Genomic DNA, 24,395 nt, shown 5'->3' on the forward strand with positions numbered 1-24,395 from the left:
GACGATGTTTCGGATCACGTAGATCTCAGATTCGAGGTTTCTGGCCCACACATCGCGGATCTCGACGTCGCCGTTCTCCACTTTCTCTTTCGACATCTTGCGCCGGGGATCGGATCGGCCACGGAGCTGGGGAGGGGGCGCAGCATATGAAACCCCGGGAGGGCGAGCCAGAGAGAACCCTCGTTCTCGGCGGAGAGAGGATCGAAACCCAAGAATCGCGAGAGAGGAACGGGGAAGTGGGAGAGATGTTAGGGTTCTCGAGAGCGAACGAGCGAGAGAGACAGAGGAGGGATGAGAGGAAATGGAGGGAAAGTTGGGCGGGTTTAAATAGATATTTCAAAGAAGGGGAATCGAGAGTGCCGAGAATCGCGTTTCCGACCGCCATCACCGACACAAAATAAATCTGTGTTTTCTTTAGCCCAAAAAAATAGATTAAATAGAGCAAACACCATTCGCACCCGCTAATTATATACCCTATCAACCTGATCGCTTCACGATTGGAGGCAACGATAGGATTTCCGTGGGACCCTCTTGTGTGGGAAGTTACATGATGCCTAAAACGCCACTCATTCCAAATAGCGGAAAAAGACTCGGTTGACTTAACATGCGTTGTTTGATTGACACAAAACACACACTTCGTCTTTTGATCTGCTCGGAGGAGTGGGAAACAGTGCTTCGGTTATTGCCAAGTCAACGTGTTGACTTTCTAGTCAACATATCGAAGCAGAGGGATGTCAGAGATGGCCCAAGGCTCTAATTCTCCAACAAAGAACGAGGAGGAGGGCAGCAGCAAGCATCGTCACCAACCTGACCTGCTTAATGACTAAAAGCTCTGCAGTACAGCAAACATCAGAAGGACAAGAAGAAAGATCGTGGCGTCACCTTTTGACACTACTCACTCTACAAGGTCAACGTGGCCCGAGAAACTTTCACGTGATACATGTCAATAATGATGGGGGCAGATAGATCTGCAATTTACTTGCTCTTACCATGCGGGCAGGCATCGAGGAATCTGAACCATCTAAGCTGCAACAGTGACCTCTTCATCTTGGATGCATTATCAAGATCAATCCGCAGCATCACACCGTCTCTCACCATGTCACAGAACACCAGCAACGGCACTCCAGGTTCCAGCGTTTCATGCAAGATCTCCTTGCTCTTCTGTGCCACTCCAAATCAACCAATGATGAGAAGACTTCATGTTCTCTCTCTCTCTCTCTCACTATCATACAAATTTACCTACGAAAAGGAACAAAGATGTTTTCAAGGTCAGTACCTTTTATCGCAAGTGTCACAATTTTCCATCAAAATGTTGATTGTTAGAGAAAATAAAGAGAAACAAAACTGGGTTGGTTAAAGCTTACAGAAAGCATCTCTTCTTCGTGTTGTAGCGAAGGTGAAGCAAGCATCCCTGTGTCCTTCCACCAAGAAACTTTGATTTCTTTTTCAACGAGCCTTTTCCTGGTGAATTCCAGCGCAGACTCTAACTCTGCAATCCGTTCCTCTTGTCTCGAGCATATAAGTTCGTACAACCTTCTCTCCAGTTCGCTTGCAGGAACACCACAATGAACATTGTGGTTTTCATCTGAAGGTTCATGGCTTTCAGAAGTACTTGCCTCTTCATGGGCTAACTACACATTTGGAGAAGAAAATAAAGCAAGATCAACCAAGAAAAAATGCATATCGTGATTTAAATAAGTTGTATCTCGCAGTTATGATAGTAACATCCCCATCAGCAAACCAGAATTCTTCAGAAGTGTAGTACCTCCATTCTCTCTTGTTCTGAGAGCTTCATAGAATCCTTCCCTCCTAAGTTTAGTTGCAGCTGCCCTAGTTCGAACGCTAGCTCTGCTTCCAGTTGATCCATACTTTGGTTCTCATTGTCAAGCTCATTATTTGAATGCCTATCAGATTCCACGGTTGACTTCGCCTCTTCCATATGAAAATCTGCCCTGTGATTTTGGAAGGAGATAGGGTTGTATTCACTGACATCCCTGCTACAATCCGATAATGAAGAGACAAAATTATGGTTTGATCTTATGATGCCAAAACCAGTGTCTTTCTTTGGAATTTCTTCTTTAATTTCTTTGAGCAACATTTCCATTTGAACCCGGAGCTCTGTCATTTTGTTGAATTCGGTGGACCACCTGGACAGTGCGAGAGCCATACCTATTCCCATTCCTAGGTTAAAAGATACCTCTTCAGGTTTCCTAGGTCCTGCAGATCAAGGATGTGATCAAACCCAGATGCCATCGAATGGTAACACAAAACAGGGAATTAAAGGAAAGATTTGATTGAAGAAGACGCTAAGTTAAAATCAGAGCAATACCAAATTTTATGCTGAAAAATGGCATACACAAACTATAATGCCAGCAAAGTCAAAAGGATGAGTTATAATTTGAAAGCAGAATATCTTGCTGGGAAGTTCTAGTTTCTGTAGTTCAATACGCAATATAAGATCTACGACTTTCCTTCGTTATGGATGAGTAACCTCTTTTCACCAACTAATTCTTTTCCCTAATGCAACCTTTGGTTCACTTGTTGCAGTTATGTTCCTCCGCATTTTTTGCATCTACGAAAATGAAGAGAATAAAAGGAAATATTATCATCTTCATTTGAGAGGAGAAAAACCTCAAGGACTTCCACAGTCAACAAAATGGATGGGAACTGAGATTATAGAAAGTCCACCCTCCACAGAAAATTCAGAAACAGAGACCCATCAATATGTGGAATTAGTTGCGCTGGCAGCACTTCTTGAAGTGTTTCAACAATTAGAATTACTAGGTAGCATAAAGGCATACTAGTCAGAATTCATTCATCGCATCCAAAACAACCACAACTCCATGAAGACAACAGAAGTAACCCTTGCACAAGTCTTTCCTAATCTAAGTTCTTCCACACCATAAAGAGTAATACAGAAATAAAAGGAAAGGGGAAGTGTGGGCGTATGTTAAACTCTCCCTCCTTCCGGTATGAAACTTAGATGAGAAATGGAGAGGAACTGAGAGTAATAGAAAGCATCTCTCCCCCACTTTGATCTTTATTTGGTAAAACAGTCAATCTGGTCAATTCTTTTCTATTATCCTCTTGTGATTGTTCTCTTCTTTGTTCTCCTTTTGAACAAACAATTGTGATAAGAAACAAGAAAAGAGGTGCCTTAATCAGAGCTAAACATCAAAAAAAGAAACCCAGCAGAGCAGGAAAGCATCAAAACTCGTGAGAGACTACTAAGATCACACTGTTAGGTCTCACTTGTGGGCATGTTTCACCAAAGGTAAGTTTTTGGAGAGGTTCGACACTCCTTTTGGTTAAAGCCCCGCGACATTCCTCTAAGGTGCACCAAACATCAAACAGTTAGCCTGCAACTAAAATGATGCAAGAACTCGAGGCGCTCGATCTCCCAAACGTACCTGCGGGAGGGTCCAGCGAGCGGACGCAATCCCTTCCGTCGATCCCCTCAGCCATCTTCGACTTTTCTTTTGCATCCTCCTCCTGCTCCGCTCCTCTTTCCCTCCCCTTCATCTTCTTATGAGGTGACGGCACCGGATGGCCCGATCCCGGTCCCGTCTCTCCACCGCGGCTGCAGAGCGACGGCTTCCGGAAGGGAAAGAGCCGCCACCTAGGGAGGAACTTCCGCAGGGGGCTACCCGAAGAATCGATAGAGAAAAGGTCTCCCCTTTGCGGAGACCCGACATCGCCCAGTACGTCGTCCCCTTCGTGAGGCTCGTGGAGGAAGTCCACGATCCGCATCTTCCCCGTCTCCCGCTCCGGAGGAGGAGCATCAGAAGAGGCGGCGGCACCTGCACCGGACGTGGGGCTTCGGATTCCCTTCCCGTGCCGCCTCGAGGACTCCACCATGGTCCGGAGTCTGACCTCCTTCACCAGAGTAGTGGAATAAGAGCGCGCGCGAGGGAAGCAGAAAAAGACGGAGGCGTGGCGGTCGTCGTACCACCGTCGATCGCGGGGCCCATGCCAGTGGACGGCTCTGATACTGGAATTGTCTGCTTTTAGAACCAGTGTGGCCACTGGACACGATCCTACGCCTCTGCAAAGGACACGTAAGACAGGTATTTATGATGATGTATATTGATTGCCGGCCACGCGAAGTTTCTGATTTGAAGAGAAAGAAAACAAAAGATGGCAAATACTAATACTAACAATAATAGTAATAATAATAATAATAATTAATTTGGATGGGTGTGGACTGCTAATTTGTTCACAATAATATAGGATTTCCAATAGCATATGGTGACAAATCTACCAACCTTGCATCATTGTGAGCCCACAATTTTATGGAAGTATTTGCATGGAATTCTTATCCATAGAAGCTCCTGCATGATGACATGAAAGCAGCGTGCTAATATCTGCAGCAAAGTTTGGGCCGTAGACTCACGGGGGGTACACAAAACCAAGTACCAAAACTTGACACATCATTGGTATGATTAAACTTTGCCTAATACATTTCATTGGTATGTTGCCTTTGCATGTTAATAAATCTTTAAGGAACATAAACTATAATTTCACACACACACACACACGCAAGGACTTGGGTTGGGCTTACTCTTGCAGTGACCCAAAAATGGTATTGGACTGGATTAGGTTTCCTAGGATTCAGGTTGGGTTATAACTCGAAACCCAAACTCAGCAGTGACCCAAAGTAACTCAAGCCCAATACAGTTTGGAAATACACAATATTATGTTGTTTGATATCATATACCTTCTAAGATCATAGATTTTGACATATTAAAGTTAAGAAGGATGATTTCTCTTTCCTCACGTCTCTAATATTTCAAACTCCGAGGACTTAATTGAAGATTTAGCTAAACCTGAATAATCATCCAAAGCATTAAATGAAGTATCACATTCCAAAAATGTAATTAGAATCGTAAGATATCCCACCTTTCTCGTTCACCAACCCCTCAGAATCATGGACAATAAATGGCTCATTGGTGAAAGCAATGACAACATCTGTGATGAATCGTCGTGTATGCATGATGGCAGTATACTGAGAAATCAGAATCTAGTCAAGGAAATATGAATTTTCATGGAAAACAAGAACTGACAAGTGGATCACTTACCTTCGACGGCTACTGTGATCTTATGGCCAACAGGCTACAGTCCACCATGAACAGCCTTCGGCATCTGCAGTTTCTTGGATCTACTTTTCCCTGTCTGGGGCAGTCACTGGACATGATTGATTGACACTTTTCACCATGGCCCCATTCGTTGGATGTCCCAAGTGTGTGCAATCCCCAAAAGGCTCTCAAAGCTTGGACTTGGACATGTGCCACCTTCTTGAAACTTGCTTTGATAACCTTGGGGTCATGACTGACCCCACCAAAAGAATGAACGTCAAAGCAGATGCTCTCTCTCACTGATGTTAGTTTTAACTCCCTGTTGCTGATCTAAAGAATCCAATGATAGCAGACCTCGTGCATGATTCTCTGTCATCCGCATGAATTAACAAAGGAAGAACCACTCCCAGCATGCACGACAAAGGATTATACATTAACAAACTCCATCTCAGTATCCTCAGCAGCAAATTTCCAACCCCACCACTTTGGTAATAGAGAAGAGAGGACGGTAGAGACAGGAAAGAGAAAGGGAGCTTTCCGACAACATCTACCTTCCCTCGACTCATTATCCATTCCTTCCACTTAAGCTTGGAAGCAACTGAGAGAAGCAGGGGATGCAAGGAAGCAGTAGGAGAGTCTCAACAAGAAACACTAAGTCGAGGATGGATGAAGCTAGAAGCGGAATCAAGGTCATGGCCGACGCAAAGATACACAAACACGATAGCAGTGCGGGCCTCCGGAGGCTGACGAGAAACCAAAGTGACAGTGTCGCCTTCGAGAGGAAAAAAAGAAGCAATTGTCCACCATCGGACAAGGAGGAGAATGGTTTGATTGGTAGAAGTCCGGTCAAGCTCCGAAAGACCCAGTCGGACTTGTCGAACTCTCCCAAGACTCCGGTTGGGAATTCGCTCAACATCGGAGGGGAGGAAGAAGCGCCGACAATTGGTGATGACACTGAAGTGGCAGTGGTGATGGAGGAGGAGGAGGAGGAGGAGGTTGAGACCGAGACAGAGGAGGGAAAGAAGAGCTTTGTCGACAAAGAAATGGATCAGCCAGATGACAAACCAAAGACAGTGCAGGAGGAGGAGGAGGAGGAGGAAGTGGAGGAAGAGATTCCTGCGCTGTCACAGGAAGAAGAAAAGAAGCAGAATCTTGTGAGTATGTCACCAATGGATATTGTAGAAAAGAAGCAGAATCTTGTGATGGATTACAGGGCAATGAAGCCGGATCCAGCAGTGATACCTCAGTGTAAGCTGTCGTTCTTGATGATCTCAACAATTCTGATGCTGTCTCCTTTCAATTCTAACAATTCTGATGCTGTTTCTGATCAGTTGATGCGGAAGAAGAAATGTTTCAGAGCACCTGCATCAAGCACAACCGAATCCAAAGCATCGGTAAGTAATCATAATCGATCTGTCTCTTGGAACAACTCAATAAATTTTCTCTTGAATTGTGTCAGAGAATTTGGTTATGTGGAGAGATGTGTCGAGATCAGCCTTCGTGTTCGGCATCGGAACCTTCTTCCTCGTTTCGTCTTCCTATGCCAAAGACATCAACTTCAGGTCAGAACACAAATGCTCAAGCTACATCCTTCAAGGATTTCTCAACAAAATATGTGAAGACTTTTTCTACCGTGCAGCCTGATTTCAGCAAGTTCATATGTTGGACTTGTCTATCTTGGATTTGTTTTCCTCTGTACGTCCTTTATGCACAGGTAAACCCCTCAACATTTGCAAGCAAAGTCAACATGGAAATGACATGATTTCCTGCACCAAATTTCTGACAGTTTTTATCATTTTAAATTGAATCACAGAGGAGAAACAATGCGGTATGGTGATGGAGATGAGAGGTGTGTGGTGGGAGAAGACGACGCAATCTGGCTTCTAAAGATGCTGCTTCCTTATATCAATGAGCTACTTCTAAAGTTCAGAGGCCTCTTCTCTGGGGACCCAGCAACAACATTGAAGGTAGGATTTTTGGTTCTGCTCTCAGAATCTATTCCATGCATATTGTCTTTAGACAGGCAGAGATGTGTGATATTAGTAACGCTGCTATGGCAGTTGGCAGCCCTGCTATTTGTGATGGCAAGGTGTGGGAGCACCATCACAGTGTGGAGTCTTGCAAAACTGAGTAAGCTTAGGACATGGAGAACAAATAACATGAGTTTTACTCTGCACTGTAAAAAAAATATGAAAGCAACAGTTTGACTAACCTGCTCTGGTATTGATTTGGTGCAGTATTCTTTGGAGTCTTCACCATCCCAAAAGTGTGCTCTTCCTATTCCACTCAGCTGGCAAAGTTGGGTTAGTGGATGCTTTAACACACTTGCATTAAAGTTGCCGTAGATTGATAAAGTGATTGGTAACTCTCTAGTTAGTCTAGAGGGGCTTTTATTTATCCTTTAACTTTGACTATACCTTTAATGATGACTTTGAAGTAGAATCCAAGCCAATCTTTAATCCCTCTCCACCTGCACTGCTGTCAGGACTGTTGGGTCTGATGGAGACAAACCAAATAATGTGCATGTGTCTTAAACCCATTTACCTCAGAGGTGGCCAAGTGGATTTAGTTACCTTTGGTGCAGGAGCACGCATGTGTCTCGGGCTGCAGTCAAGCAGGCTGCATGAGACACTTGCTCGCAGTCACATCTGCATCAGAAGCTCCTGCACATGAATGCCAAGATAATTTAGAGAGAATTTTTTCATAAATAATGCTAGTTCACTTTTGTGCAATTTCTTATCAGATGGAAATTTGGAATGTCTTCAATTTTTCTTCCTCTTACAAGTTTATTCAAATCAATCATCCATCAATCATTTTGGTTAATTATTATATTGGGACTACCCGACTTTAAAGCAAAAGGAAACAATCAGTCAAAAGTCCAGAGAAACAACCTGTATGTGACCCATTCCAAAAGCGTCCAAACTTCGTTTTTCCTGGTGCATTGGATCCTTTGTGTGACTATTCCCGTTAACTTTCGGCATCATCATCATCATCATCATCATCATCATCATCATCATCATCATTATCACCTCTCTCATTTTTCATCACACTAACCGAGTAAATTCTGTGGGATTCATCTAACCCAGATGTGCACCAGAATCCAAGCAAGTAAAAATAAATGCATCTTAAGACTGCAGTACATATATAATGAACCTTGGTCTCACCAGGATGGCTTGCTGTAAATGGTGTAGGCAAGTTTTGGCTGGATAGGCTTAGAGATGGATGGGAGTCATGCACCCACAAGAGAGCTGCCGCCGCTGCCATCTTCGCCCTCATCTGGAACATTTCCTCAGCTGTTGCTCGCATTTGGGCATGTAAGCACCCTCCACATGTTTGTTACTTAGTCTCCTCAAAGATTAAGAAGAAACCTCCACGGCTGTACAATAATAGTTTCCACTTGTTGTTCTGTTCTGAGGCAGTCTTCATGCTTGTGGTGGCTGTGAAGCTCTACCAACAATGCACAGCAGAACACAGCTGGAATAACCGGGAGGAGGAGGAGGTGGTAGAGGAAGAGGAGGGACAAGAAGATTCCATGGCAGGACAAAACCAGGAACTTGGATTACACCGACAAAGAGGTGGGCCAACTAGAAATGAGGTGGAGAGAGTGGCTGTAAAAGTAGATCTAGGAGAAGAGGCCGGAAAAAGATCCAAGTGATGCTGGCAGTCTGACACAGAGGACAGCAGACAGATCAGGAGAGGAAGGTGGGAGTCATCTTATAATCTTATCAACGCATCTTCTGCACGGTGACGATTTCTTGTAATGTGGTGAAGGCATCTCCAACCGACACATGCTATGCTTTCTTAATCCCTCCCCACAGTGAAACACCATGTGCTATATCTTAGCCTGATCTAATAATAACACTGTAATTCCTCTCTGCACGGTGGTTGGTTTTCAAGTCAACTCTGTACAGAAGTCCTGTTTGGTGAAAAGAATCTTAAACTTTTTGCAGATAACATACTACAGATATGGCATGACCCTATCTGATGTGTTCGTCTCCGTAAAGCCAGATTGTGCAGCACTGGTAAGGAGCAGCCTAACTGTGGCACCAAGGCTCGCCTGCCATCTGTACATAAAAGAAGAGAATGTCAATATCTATATCCTACATTTTTTCTTAAGATTCTCTTCTCATAGAAGCAAAATATAATATCTAGGAGAGAGTATTAAGAAGTTCAATGAAAGAAGAAAGCCCAACCAGAAGGATTGACTAAGGACCTAAAAATCCAAATGCAGATCTTGTCCCAACAACTCACCCTCCCCTCACAAGATAAGAGAAACTTTATTCGAGACCTTAATGGAATGAGAAACAGGAATACATTTATTTCCATCAGGTTGACAATTGAAGGATAAGGAGTTTCTTTGGGCAAACTGTTTCCTGCGACCTAATCTAACACTTGGAAAAATGCTATTGAGAGAACAAGGAACATTATCGTGTTGGGCCAGTCTGCACGCAAACTGTGTTTGTTGGCAAACACGTGAAAAGTACCAAGACATGTGGAAGTGATCCAGAATTATTGGTTTATGCTACACTGCTACCGGCCATGGATCATTATGCGTGCTGTAGCTCCCGTAGGAAATATAGATAACAATTTAGGGCCCATTATCTATTTTTACCGGCATAACTGGGGTATCTACATTAGCAAGCATCCTCCTCTGAAAAGTAAATGAAAAAGAACAACAATTTTCGGAACAAACAACAAAAATACAACTACTAAATGCACCAAAAACATTTATATTGCTACTAGAACTAATGAAGGCTATCATAGAGGAAGTCAAGTTCTCCAGATAAATACAATTTTGCTATTGACATCTCTGGGTTCAGATATTCTTTTCCTTTAGAGAGAAATCATTCCCTTAGCATAAACATTAGAGAACAGACATACCTCTAAATGTTGAACCATGACATGCACCCTAAATTTGAATATACTTTCGTCATGCCTTTATTGTAATTGAAGTTCATGTAAACCAACTCTTTAAGTTGCGTAATGTGACTAGTGGTATCCAAATTCTGGAGCTATCAAGACAAATATCAACAAACAAGAGTTAATCACTACCTCTCTTTGTGAAGGGGCATCACTCATGCAACAAGAATTAACTAAAGTTGCATCACTCATGTAAACCAACTCTTAAGCTGCCTAATGTGACTAGTGGTATCCAAATACTGGAGCTATCAAGAAAAATATCAACAAACAAGAGTTAATCACTACCTCTCTTTGTGAAGGAGCATCACTCCATGCAACAAGAATTAACTTAGAAAATTTGGCCAAGTGAAAAACCACACTGAAGAATGCATATGTGAACAATAAGAATACATAGTAAGCTCTTACCAATACCTCTTTCCAGAAGTAGAAAGTTCTACAAGACATAAGTTCATGGTAGAGGTTTTGATAAGAGCTTACTAAGCATTTGGATTCTTCATGGATGAAATGGTCAAACTGAGTAAAAGATTAAGATGCAGGCACAAATCAACGAACATTATAAAGTTTTAATGACAATAGATTATGAACTAAAGTAGCTTTAATTAGACAAAAACTGCATTCATTGTTACCAAGAACAAATACAAAATGCATCTCTGGCCGCAAATGCATCAATTTAAGCACATTCCTTATAGGTCTAAATTGAAGATTCCAGAACAATGTAATAAGAGATATTTGTTTGGTGTAGCAGGATGTGACCAAACTGGTACAATTCTGTGCAAGGTACAATAACCTGCTTGACATTTGGTCGCACAATGGAATCATACCTAATTCACTGCCTAAAACCAGGTATAGGCCCGGATATAAAGATGTTACCTATAAGTGTAACCAGTGATTTTAAAAATGTGCTCGAGCACCTCGTTTAAGGGCCAGGCGATGCGCTTCAAAGAGGCGACGCCTAGGCGCTCACCTGAGACCAGATGTCGAGCGCTTCGGGCGAGCACCTGGTTCAATTAAGTGAACCGAACCAAACTTTTAAGTCTGGTTTGGTTAAATAATGTAGTTTCTTACCTCAAAAGCCACCCTTCACGCACGTATGACCCTGAGGAACCCTAGTGCTACTTCTACCTCTATCGTTGACACTTTCTGCCACTGCTTCCTTCTGTTGTCGCTCCGTGTGCAATTCCTTCCACTGTCGAGGGAGTGGACCGCATGTTCCTTTGCCGTCGACAAGCGCCCTTTGGAGCTTCCGCCGCTGCTGTCCGCAACTTTCACCGCTATTGCCACTACTGTCCGCAACTTCCGTTGTTGTCGTTGCTGCTGTCCGCAGCTTTCGCCGCTGTCACTACTACTGTCCGTAGCTTTCGTCGCTGCCACTGCTGCTGTTCGCAGCTTCTGCCGCTGCTGTTGTTCACAGCGCTACCACAACAATCTTAAACTAATCCTCTATTATTGTTAACATTTTTTCTCCCCTCTAACTACTGTTAACAGTAAGTAATATACTGTTAATGGTATATTTTTAATTTAATATCATTTTTATTTAAATAATTATATTTTTTATTATTATATTATATTTTTTATATTTTAATATTTCAAAGCTCCTCGTTTTGCTCGGGCAAGCGCCTAGTGCCTCGGGTGTTTTGGGACCTTAGTGGTGCCTAGCACTTTTTAAATCACTAAGTGTAACCTGGGTTTAAATGTCAACTTGGAAGCTTGAGACTATGAATAAGCAATGTTGAGAAAGATAACAATATCATGTCCCTTAAGATATCAATTACAAAAAAAGGTTCAATATAATTTTTTACCTATCCTAGGGGAAATACAAAAGCACAAAATGTGTCAAAACAAATAGAAAAGAAATTGCATCCTAACATCGAGAAATAAAAAACATACCACTTGAAGTTGAATGCCTCCAGTAGAAAATAGATACCATAGACAAATAAGATGCCTGAAGCTCTTTGATTTGCTTCTTCATGTACTTTCTTGTGAATTATGGCAGGAAGTCTGAAGTACAGTGACAGCCTTGCTTAAAAGCCTTAAACTTCTCAATCTGTGGAGTCAATGTATTTAATTAATGGATGCGGCAATTTTTTTTTTTGCTTCCTATTTATTTATCAATAAATAGGATGCTTCCTATTTATTGATAAAGGAGTTTAAAGATAATGGTTTTCCACTTTTCCTGCTACAGAAACATTGTTGTTAGGACCTGTCACGAAAACTGTCAGTTTAAGCTTCCTAGTCGTACACTATTAATCACTGAGAACCAAAAACAAATCCTAAGTTAGTATTGCATTATATTATCCTGGTCAATAAGGAAGGCACATCAAAGTACATAAATACTAGGAATTGGAGTAGATTGACATGAACTTGTATTCAATCAGGGAATTGAAGTATCATTTTCAATGTCTGGTAGAAATAAAGGCAACAAGTTAAGAAATAATTGGAGAACAAGCTATAATGAATAGAACTACTTAAACCATGAAAACTGAATAAACATTAACAACACAAGAAAATAAGAGATAGCATATGCTTTGCACTGACAAACTACTTTAGGCAATTGCAGAGACCTCATAGCTAATGATAGACAAGCTGAACATTTGATGTATAATAAAAAATATGGATACAAGAGCCATAGTTTCCCAACTGTTTGGGGTCACCTTACATGGATTTCTTCCTGCAATTGTGCTCTGAGGGCAAATATTATAGGTCAGACCAAGAGCCAGTAAATCTCTTATTAATGTCTGTAACAATGTATTATTGTGTCTTTCTCTGCCCCCTCCTCCAACTATTATCGTAACTGGTGCATCTGATAATACATGGGTAAAAACACAACTAGCAGTCATAGCAACATAGAAGTCCATTTCATGTGTACGTAATGAGATGAAAGGAAGGAGGAACAATACATAATTGACTTCAATTTAACTGCCTTTACGAATCCATCCAAAGTGTAACTAGATGTCCCTAGTGATTCAAACATAAAAGTTGTGTACTAGAAATCCATACTCCATATCAATATACCTTTTGGATGTCCCAAGACACGAGTAAGATGAGCGACTCGAGATCAAATTCTGACACAAACCAAAACTGATGGATCGATGTTTAGAGTCCAAGAAAATGGTCCTCCTCCATGATGCAAGTGCATTCCAAATTGGAAACAAGCGGTCCAATCGGCTCTGCCGGGAAGGTCCGAAGTCCTAATCTCCACCTGAGGCTGACACGCACAGCGGTTCGGATTAGGGATTACCTTCTTCCAGAACCAGGAGAACATTGGGGCCGAGCCGGAGGAGGGGGAGTCGTGGAGCTGCGAGGCGGCAAGGAACCGGACGGCGACGGAAAGCAGACCGTGTGCGGCGGATGAGCATGATCGGTTCGAAAGCTGATCGAAGCCGGAACCTCCGCGGTGGCGGTGGCGGCGTCGACGAGGGAGAGTGCGGAGGAGGGCGCGTCGTGAACACAAACTGCTCGTGCATCTCAACCTCGACTTCCATTTCTACCCGTCAAACCAAGATGGCATCATCGTTGCAGCACACGAATCGTAAAGCAACTCTCTCATGGACTAACTGACCATTGGCGGCCGGGCCAATTACGCTATAATATTCGTAAATGGTCAGATTAATCATGGTGTTGACTTCGTATGTCTCCGATGTTGACCCCACTTGACCTGATTAGGCCTAACCATGCTGGTCAATTTGAATTCTATTTGCATCTTAGTCAAACCAAGCAAGTCATTCTGGCTTGCTCATGGATTGATATGGTCAGGCGATGCAGTCATTGGTCTGAGAATTATGTGGATTTTATGGTCAACGAGTTCCCTGTTTCTTCCACTTCCAAGGTCAAACAAAGAACACCCAATACTAAAACAACGTCAACGTAGAAAACCAATTAGGAATTTGGAACAGGAAGCTGTTCCAATTACGGCGGCAGCCCCAAAAGTTGACCTTTGACTTGGAATTTCCAGAGGTATTTTGACTCGGTTTCTTCACTTGTCCACCCCGAAACCAGTATGTGCAATAAGCATGAGAAATCTTGAAAGAAGTTTTCTTCTCTTCTTAGAAAAGATTTATATGTACAACATCATCTCGATCAGCAACAAAAACAAAAGCAATAATTAGAATGATGAGGAAAGGCAAATCGGTCAACTGCATGACTGAAACATCCTCCCGGAAATGGCTGCCGCAAGCGCAGCCTTGAACGCCGGATCGTTGGTCAGCGACACGGCCATCTGCTCCACCAAGCTGCGCCGCAGCTCCGGCGACTCGACCTCCTGTCGTGGCTTCGACGGCGCAGGAGACAGGTGACCGGAAACCACGCTGCTGCGGATGGATCCATGCGGACCTGCAGGTTGAGAGGGCTGCCCGTGGTTGTGCTCGCCCTCGTACGTCGCCACCAACATGGATGTGTCCTCTGCGCTTCTTTGCACCTGCGATGCCAAAGACATACATCATCGAGTTGGATCGGTTTCCTTCATCGTCGATCGTCCGATTACAAATCGATAGATTTCGTGGTTGTTACCTTCTTCTTGACGGGGCAAGATGGAGCAAACGAGCATCTGAAGTATGCTCTTGGGCAGGGGTTATCTCTGGTTACCTTCTGCCCATATTTCCTCCATTGATAGCCATCTTTCACCACCTAAGAACACCACAGAGGTAGAATTCAAGTCAATTCTAGCTTGGGACTTCACCAGGAACGCGAAGGAAAGGAGGAGAATCATGCATCAGGAAGTCCGCGGAACTCACGAGGCTCGTATCAGATGGATCCGTGCGAACATATAGCTTGGAAACTTTTGGCTTGAGCTCTTCCCTAATTCGCTTGCAAGAATCGTCGCTGGTGGTGCTCTCCATGTGGTCTCTCTTGCCGATCTCGGTGGCGTCGTCATGCCCGGTGGTAGCAGAGTCGAGGGTGTCTCTCTTCCTCTTCGTCCCAGGCGAGACCGACCCGCCTTCGGAAGAAGTGTTGTCGGACACGGGACCAGTCATCTGATTCCGGAGCGAGCTGTACTTGGCGGCCATGGAAGCGAGCATCTCCTTCAGTCTCATGTTCTCCTCGTTCACGCGGCCGAGCTCCGCCTCAAGAGCCGTCACCTGAGCCAGGAAAACGATCGAATCACATCTCAATAGTTTCGGGGCGAGAATCTCTACACCACATGTCATCGTCGGGGATGATGACGATGGTGATGATGACGAGGATGCGAACTCACCTCTTTTTGGTCTTCGCCGCGGGAGAACTTCTCGTCGGCATGCTTAGCTTTCGCCGGTGGCTCGCTGCCGAACCGAATAGAGCCGATGGTGAGATCGAGATCGACCGAAGGGTGATCAAGCCATGCCAAGTCCATGCTGCGCGAATCTGTGTAACTTGGTTCGGTGTGAAGCTGAAGCAGGAGAAATCTACCAGGGGAATTGAAGAGGAGAAATCTACCAAGGGAATTGAAGCGGAAGGGGCTGGGACTGGGGAGATATATAAGCTTCATTGGATGGGGGGAAGGACTCGGATCCGAGACGGAGAAAGGGGTTGGGGAGACCATCGAGGAAGCGTCGTTGCCTTGCCTTCTTGTGCGTGGTCATGGTGGGACCACGAAGCGTGCGGCTTTGGAGGCAAGGAAAAGTAAACGTGCTGGGAGAAGGTGGGCGTCAGTAGCCGCAAAGGAAGTCGAGGGGTCGGCGTTCAAGTCAAGCCTTCGTTGAGCTTGTCCAGGGAGGAGGAAGGAGGCGAGACTCGTTGACTTGTCTTCCACGTTTTCTATTGGTTTGTCCTCCGCTACCAACACGGTGCGGCTTCCATGAAGCTCGTGCTTTCCAAATCTTTACTCGATCAGTAGGAAGGAAGAGCTGCAAGCACTGATCACCAGAATAAGAGCACGAGGGACACATGTTAGAGGAAAAGAGGGGAGGAGGGACGACGGAAGGTTCTCAGCTGTTGATGTGGCCAATATATAAAATGCAGGCACGCACGCACGCATGCATCAAAGTTTTGGGTCGCGTGCGTCTTGTTTTCCTCGTGCCCCATCTCACTTCGCCGTGGCTTCTTCTTCCTCTTACGTCTTCATTTAGTGTTTGAGTCATTAATATGTAAGCATGAGATCCTCGAATCGAATGCTCACCGCGACGGCCATGGAAAACAGGGAAGGAGCGAGCAGGTGACAATAAAAGTAAAAGAAAATGGGGGACCTCACCGTCTTCCTCCGTCAATTAATTTTTGGTTTCCCTTCATTAACTTAAGGGAGCTACCATAACATGCCTTACAAGGTGTCACTAATATGTTAGCAATGCAGATTAATCTCCCCGGTGAGCCGATCTTGGAAACTTGGTTCGACACTTTCTTATGCTTTTGATGTTCTCGTTAGGGCTGCAGTGATGCATAGACTTGGCGCTTGACCTACCAGTTCTGCAGGTGTTTCTGATATCAAACATATGTAGATACTCTCATCTTTCTCTCAGAAAGAGAAGAAAAGGTTGATGATGATAAAACCTCCTTGCTGAGAGGTGATAGGCTTTCTGCTTGTAGATGTGGAACAAGTATCCTGGCCGTACCTCAGCTGGTGAAATGTGGAACCACTGAGAGGTGAGAGGTGAAGCTGTGCTTGCTTGATAAATCCAGTAATCCATGTTTTGTGAATGAGACATATTCTATGAGACTAACGATAACATACAGCAACATTTGCTAGGACATGTAGCAAATCTCTCATGCTACACATTAACGATTGCATCATGAGTTGGAACCTCACTACTCTTGCTCGAGATCTGCAGACATCGAGTTTCAATTCACTTGCATCCCAAGCCAAATAAATGGTGCATGATATCAGCCTGTTCACTTCTTCTTCAACCTCACACCCTACCTAGAGTGACAGCGAACATGGCAACGACCTGCCCTCTTCCATTCCTCTGGGCTCTGTCAGGGAAACGTGAGAAGAGCAAGACCTCATTCTCCTTAACCCTACCCCTTTCAACTCAGAGTAGTCATGAACCTGATCTGATTTGACATCAAATTAGGTCTTTTATTAAGCTTAGATTCCCTGCCATCACTCTCATTAGCAGTCTTGTTTGCCATCCTTATTCTTCTAGCTTGTCAGTCGGGACACTGACTCGTTACTGATCTCTTATTCTTTTAGCCTTTTGTTCCCCATTTTCCAGTGCAACTTCAATGCTTCTGCCACCTATGAGTGGCTTGGTGAACTGCTACCAATAGAGATCTCCAATACACCAGTGTTCTCTTCAGACTTCCCATCAAATTTATTCTTCTTCTGAGGGGGAAAAGAAGCCTATGGTTCAGAGTACCTTCAAATAACTCATTTTGACCTACTCCTAATGTGGACTGGATTAACAAATTCTAAATAGCTTGAACACAAGCAATTCTTTTAGGAAAATATGTATTTTAATTGATCCACTCTACCTGCCATTAAAGTTAAGCTATCAAGGAGAGTGGCTTCAGCCATCGATAGGCCGGTCTAGTGGACGCAACTCCATGTAAGCTAGTCACGAGGATGCATGGCATTTCTTTCCAAGGTGGTACCTTCTGAGTTGGTAGATTGTAGAATTCAATTGTCCCATCCAAGAGATCCCTTGATCTTAATCACCATGTGATGAAAAGAATTCACTGTTTGAGAATTCATCTCTCTTTCGATCAAAGATACATTATTCTACATTGTATCATCTGATGCTGTTCTGCTTTTCTACAAGCATTGGTGAGAATACACATGTTTATCTCTGCCATGGGACCAACTGCAGAGGGCATTGCCTTTACCTTTGGCCTTTGCTCTTGTGTTTTACGGCGCCACTGTGGAGGTCCCCATCATCCCTGCTTCTTCTCACTTAGTTTTCCCTGCTGTGTACCTAAAGCTAAAGCCGACACGATTGTGCTACAGGTGTGGTATGATTTGGGATTGGTACACCTAGTTGATCAAAGGAGCTGCTTATCCAACTAGTTTCCATGGTTGTGGTACCAAGTTGATCGGTTCAGCATCTCGACTCACATTTCTGCAGGTTCATCTCTCTCTCTCTCTCTCTCTCTCTCTCTCTCTCTCTCTCACACACACACACACACACACAGACAAAGGAGCGAATGATTACATCTTTTAAGAATGTTTGGGACCATGTCTCCGAGCAAGTTGTTTGAATGGATAAATCAAAAGAAAGGGAAAGTTCCTGAATTCCATTTAGACACTAAGTTGGAAGAAATGTTTATAGGCTGAGGAGATGATGGTGGCGTGGCATCTCTGGAATCACATGCTATGACCCTACTGAGAGGAAACTTAGAGTCGTGTGCCAAGGAAGGCCATGAGTTTGGATCAAGTTGTGGATGAGATGGTGGTCCTCTGTCACTCGCTCATGAAGTCAAACCTAGATGTCAATTCTGAAACCATCTCACCGAGCTCTTGATCTCTGCGTATGAAACCTAAGCCTTCCACTTTGACTGGCTGTAACAGTGTAGGATGGACAAAGTTGCAGCTGCTACTATTGATTGTTTTGGATTCTGGGAGTGGGAACATCTACCCTAAGGTGAGATGTTTTGGGGTGTCCCAAGGACCGAAGTGGTGTCCTAATCCTCCTGTAGGCAGCGAGGTTGCAGACTATTTAATGTCAAGTGGCACTCGTCAGGCAGGAAACTGAAGCTTCAGCAGCCTATGTGTGTGGTGGTGGTGTGGTGGGGTGTGGGGGGGGGTGCGGGGGAAGTGAAGAGAAGACGAGAGGAGGGGGAGGAACCTCCAACAAGCCTTACGTAAAGGCCTCCCATTTGGGTCCCACCTGGTAATTCCTACGCTCAGCCAATCCCGTGTCGACAACAACTTAAAAGCTTGTTTGCCCCCCCCAAATCCCTCTACTTTGCCTTTAATCGTATGATCAGCGAGACCTCAGCCCCGTCCCCGTCTCCATCTCCTCGCGCTTCCCTCTGAAGCGATGAGAGCTGGAGATTAGAGCGCGCTCTTCTACCCCCTTCCTCTCGCTCTTTCACCTTGATCGGAAGAGAAGGATGGAAGGGAGAGAGAAGAAGGAACCTTGATCGCGCTCTTCTGGGATGGATTTTGGTGCAGATTTTGCTGTGGAGGGAGGATAAAGATGGAGATTTTATGTCAGGAAATGGTGAGAATTATGGAGGAGGAGACGGATGGTTGACAGAAGAGAGTGAGCACACGGCGGAGGGTAATGGTATGATACGGTGCTGTTTCCGGTGCGTGCTCACTGCTCTTCCTGTCAGCCCTTTTCTTTGCCATCGTCGTCGTCGTCGTCGTCGTCGTCTCCCGTGGATTTGGGTTTTCTTGGCGAGGAATAGGACGTGCTGTAACAAAGATGAGATCTTTTATCTCCAATAACCCCACTCTTTTTGAGGTTGTTTGTCGTGTTTGCTGCAGCTTTTAACCCTCTTCTCCGAAAGGAGAGAGCGAAAGGGGATGATTTCCGAGGACGATCATGATGTAATCTCCTCCTGCTCGTCTATCTTTCATCGGAAGCCTTGTTGCCTCGCGTCTTTTGAGGAGGAGAGGAGGGCGACTGTCCGTCTCTCTCCTCGGATGGGACGGAGGTGGCGAGGAGAGGGTACATGCCTCGCCTCTGCGCACCGTGCGGACATAACGGAAACGACTACTCGACTGGTCCTCTCTCTCTCTCTCTCTCTCTCTGCTGCTACTGTTTTCTTCTTCGTTTTGGCGTAGGGCTTGTTATCGGCGTCACGATGGATGCTGGCGATCCATGAACCCGCATCGGTTCTCCTTCCTGCTTCTAACCCCATCCCTGGAATCAAGATCGACTTTTGACGACAGATCTTGAATCGTAAGCACCTTCTTCTTCTACTTCTGCACTTCTTTTCTTCTTTTGATCATCAATCTCGCCAGGGTTGTCTTGCTTCCGGTGGGAAATAGAACAGGAAAATCTTGTTTTTCATGTTCTTACATATCATCTTCACGCTTGTTTGCGGTGCCTCAGGATCTACGGAGCAAAAAGGAGCGATCTTTTTTCCCCTACCGGATCTGGTTTGGTCTCAGATTTCTAAATCTGTGCCGTCATCATATTTACGGTACCTCATCGTATCCAGTATCTCCATGCTTTTCCTCGTTGGCTGCATGCTGCGGTCGCTAGAAGCCATGACATCTATTTATCTGCCATTACTCGTCTCTTCACTATCCACCGTCTTTCTCGCCAGATCTCACCCTGTAAAAAGTGCCAAAGATGACTCCTTTAGTTTGTGATCGGTCCCTCGTTTTGATCATTCTTCTGTTTCCAGGTGAAGGAACGACAGTGGATCACCAGAACAAGGCATTTCGTCGAAAACCTTCTTCATACTGCGCAGGTATACCATTTCATACTGGATCTGCAGTCATTTTTCTTTCAGTATGATGCATGAACTTTTTGGATAATTCATGAAGAATCATTAGAATTTAAGCCTCCTCTTGTATGAGTGTGACACTTCGAGATTGTAGATATGTCGGTAGAGAGAGAGAGAGAGAGAGAGAAAGAATGATATGATACGGATCTGGGAATCAATTAACATTTCCTACGGAAATAGCATGCTAAAATGTACTAAAAGAAACCAAAACAAAAAAGCAAAAACATAAAAAGGAGTATGGATGAAGTGAAGGCAGTTCTCCTCCCTCGTCCACACATTTGAAATCCCAATGTCGACTGCCTCCACCACACCACCACCACACAAAGCAGAGCCACTTCGACCGCAACAGTCACTGCAGCACATCGACTCCATGGCCTCCCTCCATCTCCTTCCCAACTCCCTCGCTCCCGTCACCCCATCGTTCCCTCCTCCCACTCTCCGCCACTCCTCGGTTTCCACCTTCGTTTCATCTCCACCAGCTCCGCATCCGCGGAGGCTCGCCCTCTCCGCCTGCGCCAAGAGGAAGAAGAACCCGTGGCTCGACCCCTTCGACGACGGGGAGGACCCCGACATGGAGTACGGCTCCCTCTTCGCCGACGGCAAACAGGAGGAGGATCCGAGGCCGCCAGAGGACCCCGACAACCCTTACGGCTTCCTCAAGTTCCCCATGGGCTTCAACGTGGAGCTCGACTCGCTCGCCGCCAAGGTGCGGGGCGACGTGCGGCGCTGCTGCTGCGTCGTGTCTGGCGGCGTCTACGAGAACCTGCTCTTCTTCCCGGTCGTCCAGCTCATCAAGGACCGCTACCCGGGGGTTCTGGTGGACGTGGTCGCCTCGCCGAGGGGGAAGCAGACCTACGAGCTGAACAAGAACGTGCGGTGGGCAAACGCCTACGACCCCGACGAAGACTTCCCTGAGTCCGCCGAGTACATCGACATGATCGGTGTCCTAAAGGTCAGACCGATCTTAATCCGACGACAACCGCAACACAAATTCTCACTCACTCGCTGGCTCATATCTGTGGACAGAATCGATACTATGACATGATCTTATCGACCAAGCTTTCTGGGCTCGGCCATGCGGCCTTCCTGTTCATGACATCTGCTCGAGACAAAGTCAGCTACGTGTATCCAAATGTCAACGCAGCAGGCGCAGGACTGCTGCTCACGGAGACGTTCACTCCTCCGTCTTCCAATCTCTCCCAAGCTGGATTCGACATGTGAGGCCACCGGCATTGCCTTGTTGATGACATAGCACTCTTCTTCCCTTCGATTGCTCGTTCTTGTTCTTGTTCGGTGTTCCCAGTAAATCACGCATGAGATGTTGGAACATTTTCGATTTTTGCTGCAGGTATCATCAAATGGTGGAATGGTTGGGTAGACCAGCTCGGAATGTCCCAAGGCAACCGGTGCCTCCTCTCAAAGTGTCCATCTCAAAGAAGCTGAAGGCATATGTGGAAGCAAAATACAGTAAAGCAGGAGCGGAGAAGCGGAAATTTGTGGTCATTCATGGGATCGAAACAGATTCGGTCGCTTCTATGAGATCCAAAGGAGACACTGATTGCTTGTTGCCTATCCGAGTGTGGGCCGAAATAGCAAAAGGGATAAGGTATGTACAACTCCACATCATCTGTTCCATTTTCTGGACTTAAAACCATGTTTTCAGTGATCTTTCCCACCTTTCTCCTTGGAAACAAAGAGGGAATAAGAAAAAGTCGTAGATCAAGGAAAATTTGGATCGCTAAATCCAACTAGAACAACTATAACTACTGGTGTTTATCGCCAAATTAGGATCTGCTTAGATCTCTAGTTTGCCTTTTGTTGGAGAAATAAACAAAGACAATGTCATTTACTGAGATGGAAACCTCATTAGAATCATTCGCTGAATTGTTTGGATTGAGAACTTGTCATGCTGGTGGTATATTTATCGACTCCTGTAGAGCTCAATTTAGTTCACCATGCGCAGTTCATAAATCACCTAATGTGAAGGATTCAACATCCCTAGCTTGCCTTAAAACTAAAGCACCAAGACATCACTTCATGTGTAATATGTCTTGTTAGCCTGTGGAAACAGGGGTGTGAAGCCTCTCTTCGTCATCCCGCATGAGAAAGTGAGGGAGGATGTTGAGGAAGTCATCGGCGAAGATTCATGCATTCTCTTCATCACCACGCCTGGCCAGGTTTTCTTGCATTTGCTTCTCTTTCGTCTGAGCTGCATCTTTTATGCTGCGCCTGCAAAATCTTTGCATGAAGAGAAACCAATCATGTTCTCTATGTTTTCGTCTTTGCATCAGCTAGCAGCTCTTATTGATGATTCGGCCGGAGTGATAGCCACAAACACAGCGGCGATTCAACTTGCGACTGCTCGTAACAAGCCAAGGTTAGTTCTTTAGCTTCTCCCTCTTCGTTGGATCTTTCATCGGTCATCGAGTGCTTAGTTTTCTTTCTTTTAAGCAGCAAATCAGCACAAAAACAGTAACATGAAAGAATTGTATCTCAACTACCGTCTTTGGGTTGCTTTGTGCAGCATCGCATTGTTTTCCTCCGAAGAGAAAGGAAATCTCTTCGTTCCAAACGCACAAGAAAAGAGATGCTCGATTGTTTCATCACCAACAGGAAAGCTAAAAGACATTGATGTTGAAGCCGTGAAGAATGCGGTGGAAATTTTCGAAGGATCTCCAGTTTTTGCATAGAAAGAAGAGATTACTTCTTCATCACCCCTCTTACAGTAACTGTAGATAAATATGCATATATATACATCAAATGCAGCACTCTTCAATGTATTCCTTCTTATCAATGTCTAATCTTCTTTTGCAAATGAATGTGATCAGCATTCCTTTCCAAGCAAACATCATATACATTTGCCATAACTACAAGAAGAACTTGATTTGGATCATTACTACAATCAAGTTCGAATGCACCAGCTGGATGATAGAATATAAATGTCCTGTTATTCCAACAATCCAAGTTCTAATGCATCATTACTACAATCATAGTCATAGGGAAAAATGGATCTGAACTTTACAAAATCTTTTTAGGACTTATAACATCATCAGATCTAAGAAAAAATAATTTCAAAACTGAAATATGCAAATCACAACATCCACTTAAAGGTGATATTTTGCCCAACATGTTCTTACCATGAGAGACTGACTGACTCCCAAGTACCTAAAGACTGTAAGGTCTAAAGATCACTTATCACATGATCCTTGCACCACATTTTTTTTTTCCACTCAATGATGGTTCTTGAGAAGGCTGTCTAGATCCAGATCCTGAATCCATGGCCAATCCAATTCTTTTATTCAAGTTACTACTACTAATATTAAGATACAGAGATAAAACAATTACTGGGTTGTACTAAAACCACTTGACTAATGAGAGACCTTGTAGTGCAGGTCAAGATTGAAGTCACCATGCTTGGGATCAGCTGCCTTGGAAGATTTCCATGTAGGCCTCCATCATCTCTTCTTTAATAAGCAGTCCACCACTGAGATTTGGGATCCTTTTGAGTACTTGTTGATTGCTTTCTTACCCGAATCAAACAGTGGGTCCCGCACGGGCCCCGTTTCTGCCTCCACTTGCAAGCCATCGTGTGGTCGTACGGTAAGACAAGTCGACCGAACTCTCGTCAAAGGTGAGCGGCCACTTTCGCTTACTTTTTATCCAAAGTTACTTCTCGCGCACGCTGTTTTCTTCCCCAAACGATACCGGTCTCATGTTTAGTGGGTCCTACACGGGCCCAGTATCTAGTTTTGCTCACAGCGCATGTACCCCGGAGGGTAAGCAAAAGTATTCTGGTTTTTTTCTGTTCTCCAAATCTCTACGGCTCTACTCTACGCGGTTACGAGGGTGCTTTTACTTGATTCTTTTCGAAATTAATTCTCCCACACCTTTCTGCTACCCCGGAATATACCTACGCTTAGCGGTCGGGTCCCACGTGAGCCCGACAGTATCAAGTCGCAACTCGAGTGATTCCAAACAAAATGGAGAATACCACAGTCTGAGTGTTTCATATTTCTCAGCCAATGGACACGAGGTATATCGAGCGGGTACAATGTGGACGAGTAAAAAACGTACCACTCGCGTCTCCACCGA

General features: G+C 44.7%; 4 protein-coding genes across 8 annotated transcripts; 2 read left to right on the top strand and 2 right to left on the bottom strand.

Moving 5' to 3' along the window:
- Nucleotides 1–799: 799 nt before the first annotated feature.
- LOC135610516 (protein POLAR LOCALIZATION DURING ASYMMETRIC DIVISION AND REDISTRIBUTION-like) lies at nt 800–4,283 on the bottom strand. Its single transcript, XM_065105126.1, has 5 exons — nt 4,266–4,283; nt 3,411–4,045; nt 1,766–2,217; nt 1,365–1,631; nt 800–1,161 (listed from the first exon to the last, which is right to left on the bottom strand). The coding sequence occupies exons 2-5, from the start codon at nt 3,856–3,858 to the stop codon at nt 976–978; spliced, it is 1,353 nt and encodes a 450-aa protein (XP_064961198.1). The 5' UTR covers nt 3,859–4,045; nt 4,266–4,283; the 3' UTR covers nt 800–975.
- A 797-nt stretch (nt 4,284–5,080) lies between these two features.
- On the top strand, nt 5,081–8,954 carry LOC135610515 (reticulon-like protein B21). Of its 4 annotated transcripts, XM_065105122.1 has the most exons (9): nt 5,081–6,323; nt 6,407–6,469; nt 6,535–6,637; nt 6,715–6,789; nt 6,889–7,042; nt 7,136–7,205; nt 7,313–7,378; nt 8,267–8,389; nt 8,495–8,954. In XM_065105122.1, exons 1-9 carry the CDS (start codon nt 5,690–5,692, stop codon nt 8,728–8,730), a joined length of 1,524 nt encoding a protein of 507 aa, XP_064961194.1. In that variant the 5' UTR covers nt 5,081–5,689; the 3' UTR covers nt 8,731–8,954. The 4 variants fall into 4 exon arrangements, with proteins under 4 accessions (XP_064961194.1, XP_064961193.1, XP_064961197.1 ...); XM_065105121.1 differs by having other exon boundaries at nt 5,463–6,323; nt 8,267–8,954; XM_065105125.1 differs by lacking the exon at nt 7,136–7,205 and having other exon boundaries at nt 5,463–6,323; nt 8,495–8,621.
- A 5,061-nt stretch (nt 8,955–14,015) lies between these two features.
- On the bottom strand, nt 14,016–15,423 carry LOC135610517 (WRKY transcription factor WRKY71-like). The gene is made up of 4 exons (XM_065105127.1): nt 15,187–15,423; nt 14,726–15,070; nt 14,502–14,618; nt 14,016–14,409 (listed from the first exon to the last, which is right to left on the bottom strand). The coding sequence occupies exons 1-4, from the start codon at nt 15,319–15,321 to the stop codon at nt 14,125–14,127; spliced, it is 882 nt and encodes a 293-aa protein (XP_064961199.1). The 5' UTR covers nt 15,322–15,423; the 3' UTR covers nt 14,016–14,124.
- Nucleotides 15,424–18,802: 3,379 nt separating this feature from the next.
- Nucleotides 18,803–23,118, top strand: LOC103981754 (photosynthetic NDH subunit of subcomplex B 1, chloroplastic). Of its 2 annotated transcripts, XM_065105132.1 has the most exons (9): nt 18,803–19,151; nt 19,333–19,750; nt 19,904–19,994; nt 20,202–21,255; nt 21,330–21,520; nt 21,652–21,909; nt 22,375–22,480; nt 22,595–22,680; nt 22,828–23,118. In XM_065105132.1, the coding sequence occupies exons 4-9, from the start codon at nt 20,593–20,595 to the stop codon at nt 22,991–22,993; spliced, it is 1,470 nt and encodes a 489-aa protein (XP_064961204.1). In that variant the 5' UTR covers nt 18,803–19,151; nt 19,333–19,750; nt 19,904–19,994; nt 20,202–20,592; the 3' UTR covers nt 22,994–23,118. The 2 variants fall into 2 exon arrangements, with proteins under 2 accessions (XP_064961204.1, XP_064961203.1); XM_065105131.1 differs by having other exon boundaries at nt 18,803–19,750.
- The last annotated feature ends 1,277 nt before the right edge of the window (nt 23,119–24,395 follow it).

The sequence above is a fragment of the Musa acuminata genome, chromosome BXJ2-4 (assembly GCF_036884655.1).
Source record: "Musa acuminata AAA Group cultivar baxijiao chromosome BXJ2-4, Cavendish_Baxijiao_AAA, whole genome shotgun sequence".
Classification (NCBI taxonomy): Eukaryota; Viridiplantae; Streptophyta; class Magnoliopsida; order Zingiberales; family Musaceae; genus Musa; species Musa acuminata.

What these genes read in the sequence shown, in the direction of transcription:
- LOC135610515 (XM_065105121.1), top strand. Translation starts at nt 5,690, where the DNA reads ATGCAAGGAAGCAGTAGGAGAGTCTCAACAAGAAACACTAAGTCGAGG. An exon ending in CAACCGAATCCAAAGCATCG is followed by an intron (nt 6,470 to 6,534) that starts GTAAGTAATCAT and finishes GAATTGTGTCAG; the next exon opens with AGAATTTGGTTATGTGGAGA. An exon ending in GCCAAAGACATCAACTTCAG is followed by an intron (nt 6,638 to 6,714) that starts GTCAGAACACAA and finishes TCTACCGTGCAG; the next exon opens with CCTGATTTCAGCAAGTTCAT.
- LOC135610516 (XM_065105126.1), bottom strand. Translation starts at nt 3,858, where the DNA reads ATGGTGGAGTCCTCGAGGCGGCACGGGAAGGGAATCCGAAGCCCCACG. An exon ending in CAGAACAAGAGAGAATGGAG is followed by an intron (nt 1,632 to 1,765) that starts GTACTACACTTC and finishes CCAAATGTGTAG; the next exon opens with TTAGCCCATGAAGAGGCAAG. An exon ending in ACGAAGAAGAGATGCTTTCT is followed by an intron (nt 1,162 to 1,364) that starts GTAAGCTTTAAC and finishes GGAGTGGCACAG; the next exon opens with AAGAGCAAGGAGATCTTGCA.
- LOC103981754 (XM_065105131.1), top strand. Translation starts at nt 20,593, where the DNA reads ATGTCGACTGCCTCCACCACACCACCACCACACAAAGCAGAGCCACTT. An exon ending in TCATCACCACGCCTGGCCAG is followed by an intron (nt 22,481 to 22,594) that starts GTTTTCTTGCAT and finishes TCTTTGCATCAG; the next exon opens with CTAGCAGCTCTTATTGATGA. An exon ending in ACTGCTCGTAACAAGCCAAG is followed by an intron (nt 22,681 to 22,827) that starts GTTAGTTCTTTA and finishes TGCTTTGTGCAG; the next exon opens with CATCGCATTGTTTTCCTCCG.
- LOC135610517 (XM_065105127.1), bottom strand. Translation starts at nt 15,321, where the DNA reads ATGGACTTGGCATGGCTTGATCACCCTTCGGTCGATCTCGATCTCACC. An exon ending in ATCCATCTGATACGAGCCTC is followed by an intron (nt 14,619 to 14,725) that starts GTGAGTTCCGCG and finishes TGGTGTTCTTAG; the next exon opens with GTGGTGAAAGATGGCTATCA. An exon ending in CTTGCCCCGTCAAGAAGAAG is followed by an intron (nt 14,410 to 14,501) that starts GTAACAACCACG and finishes TTGGCATCGCAG; the next exon opens with GTGCAAAGAAGCGCAGAGGA.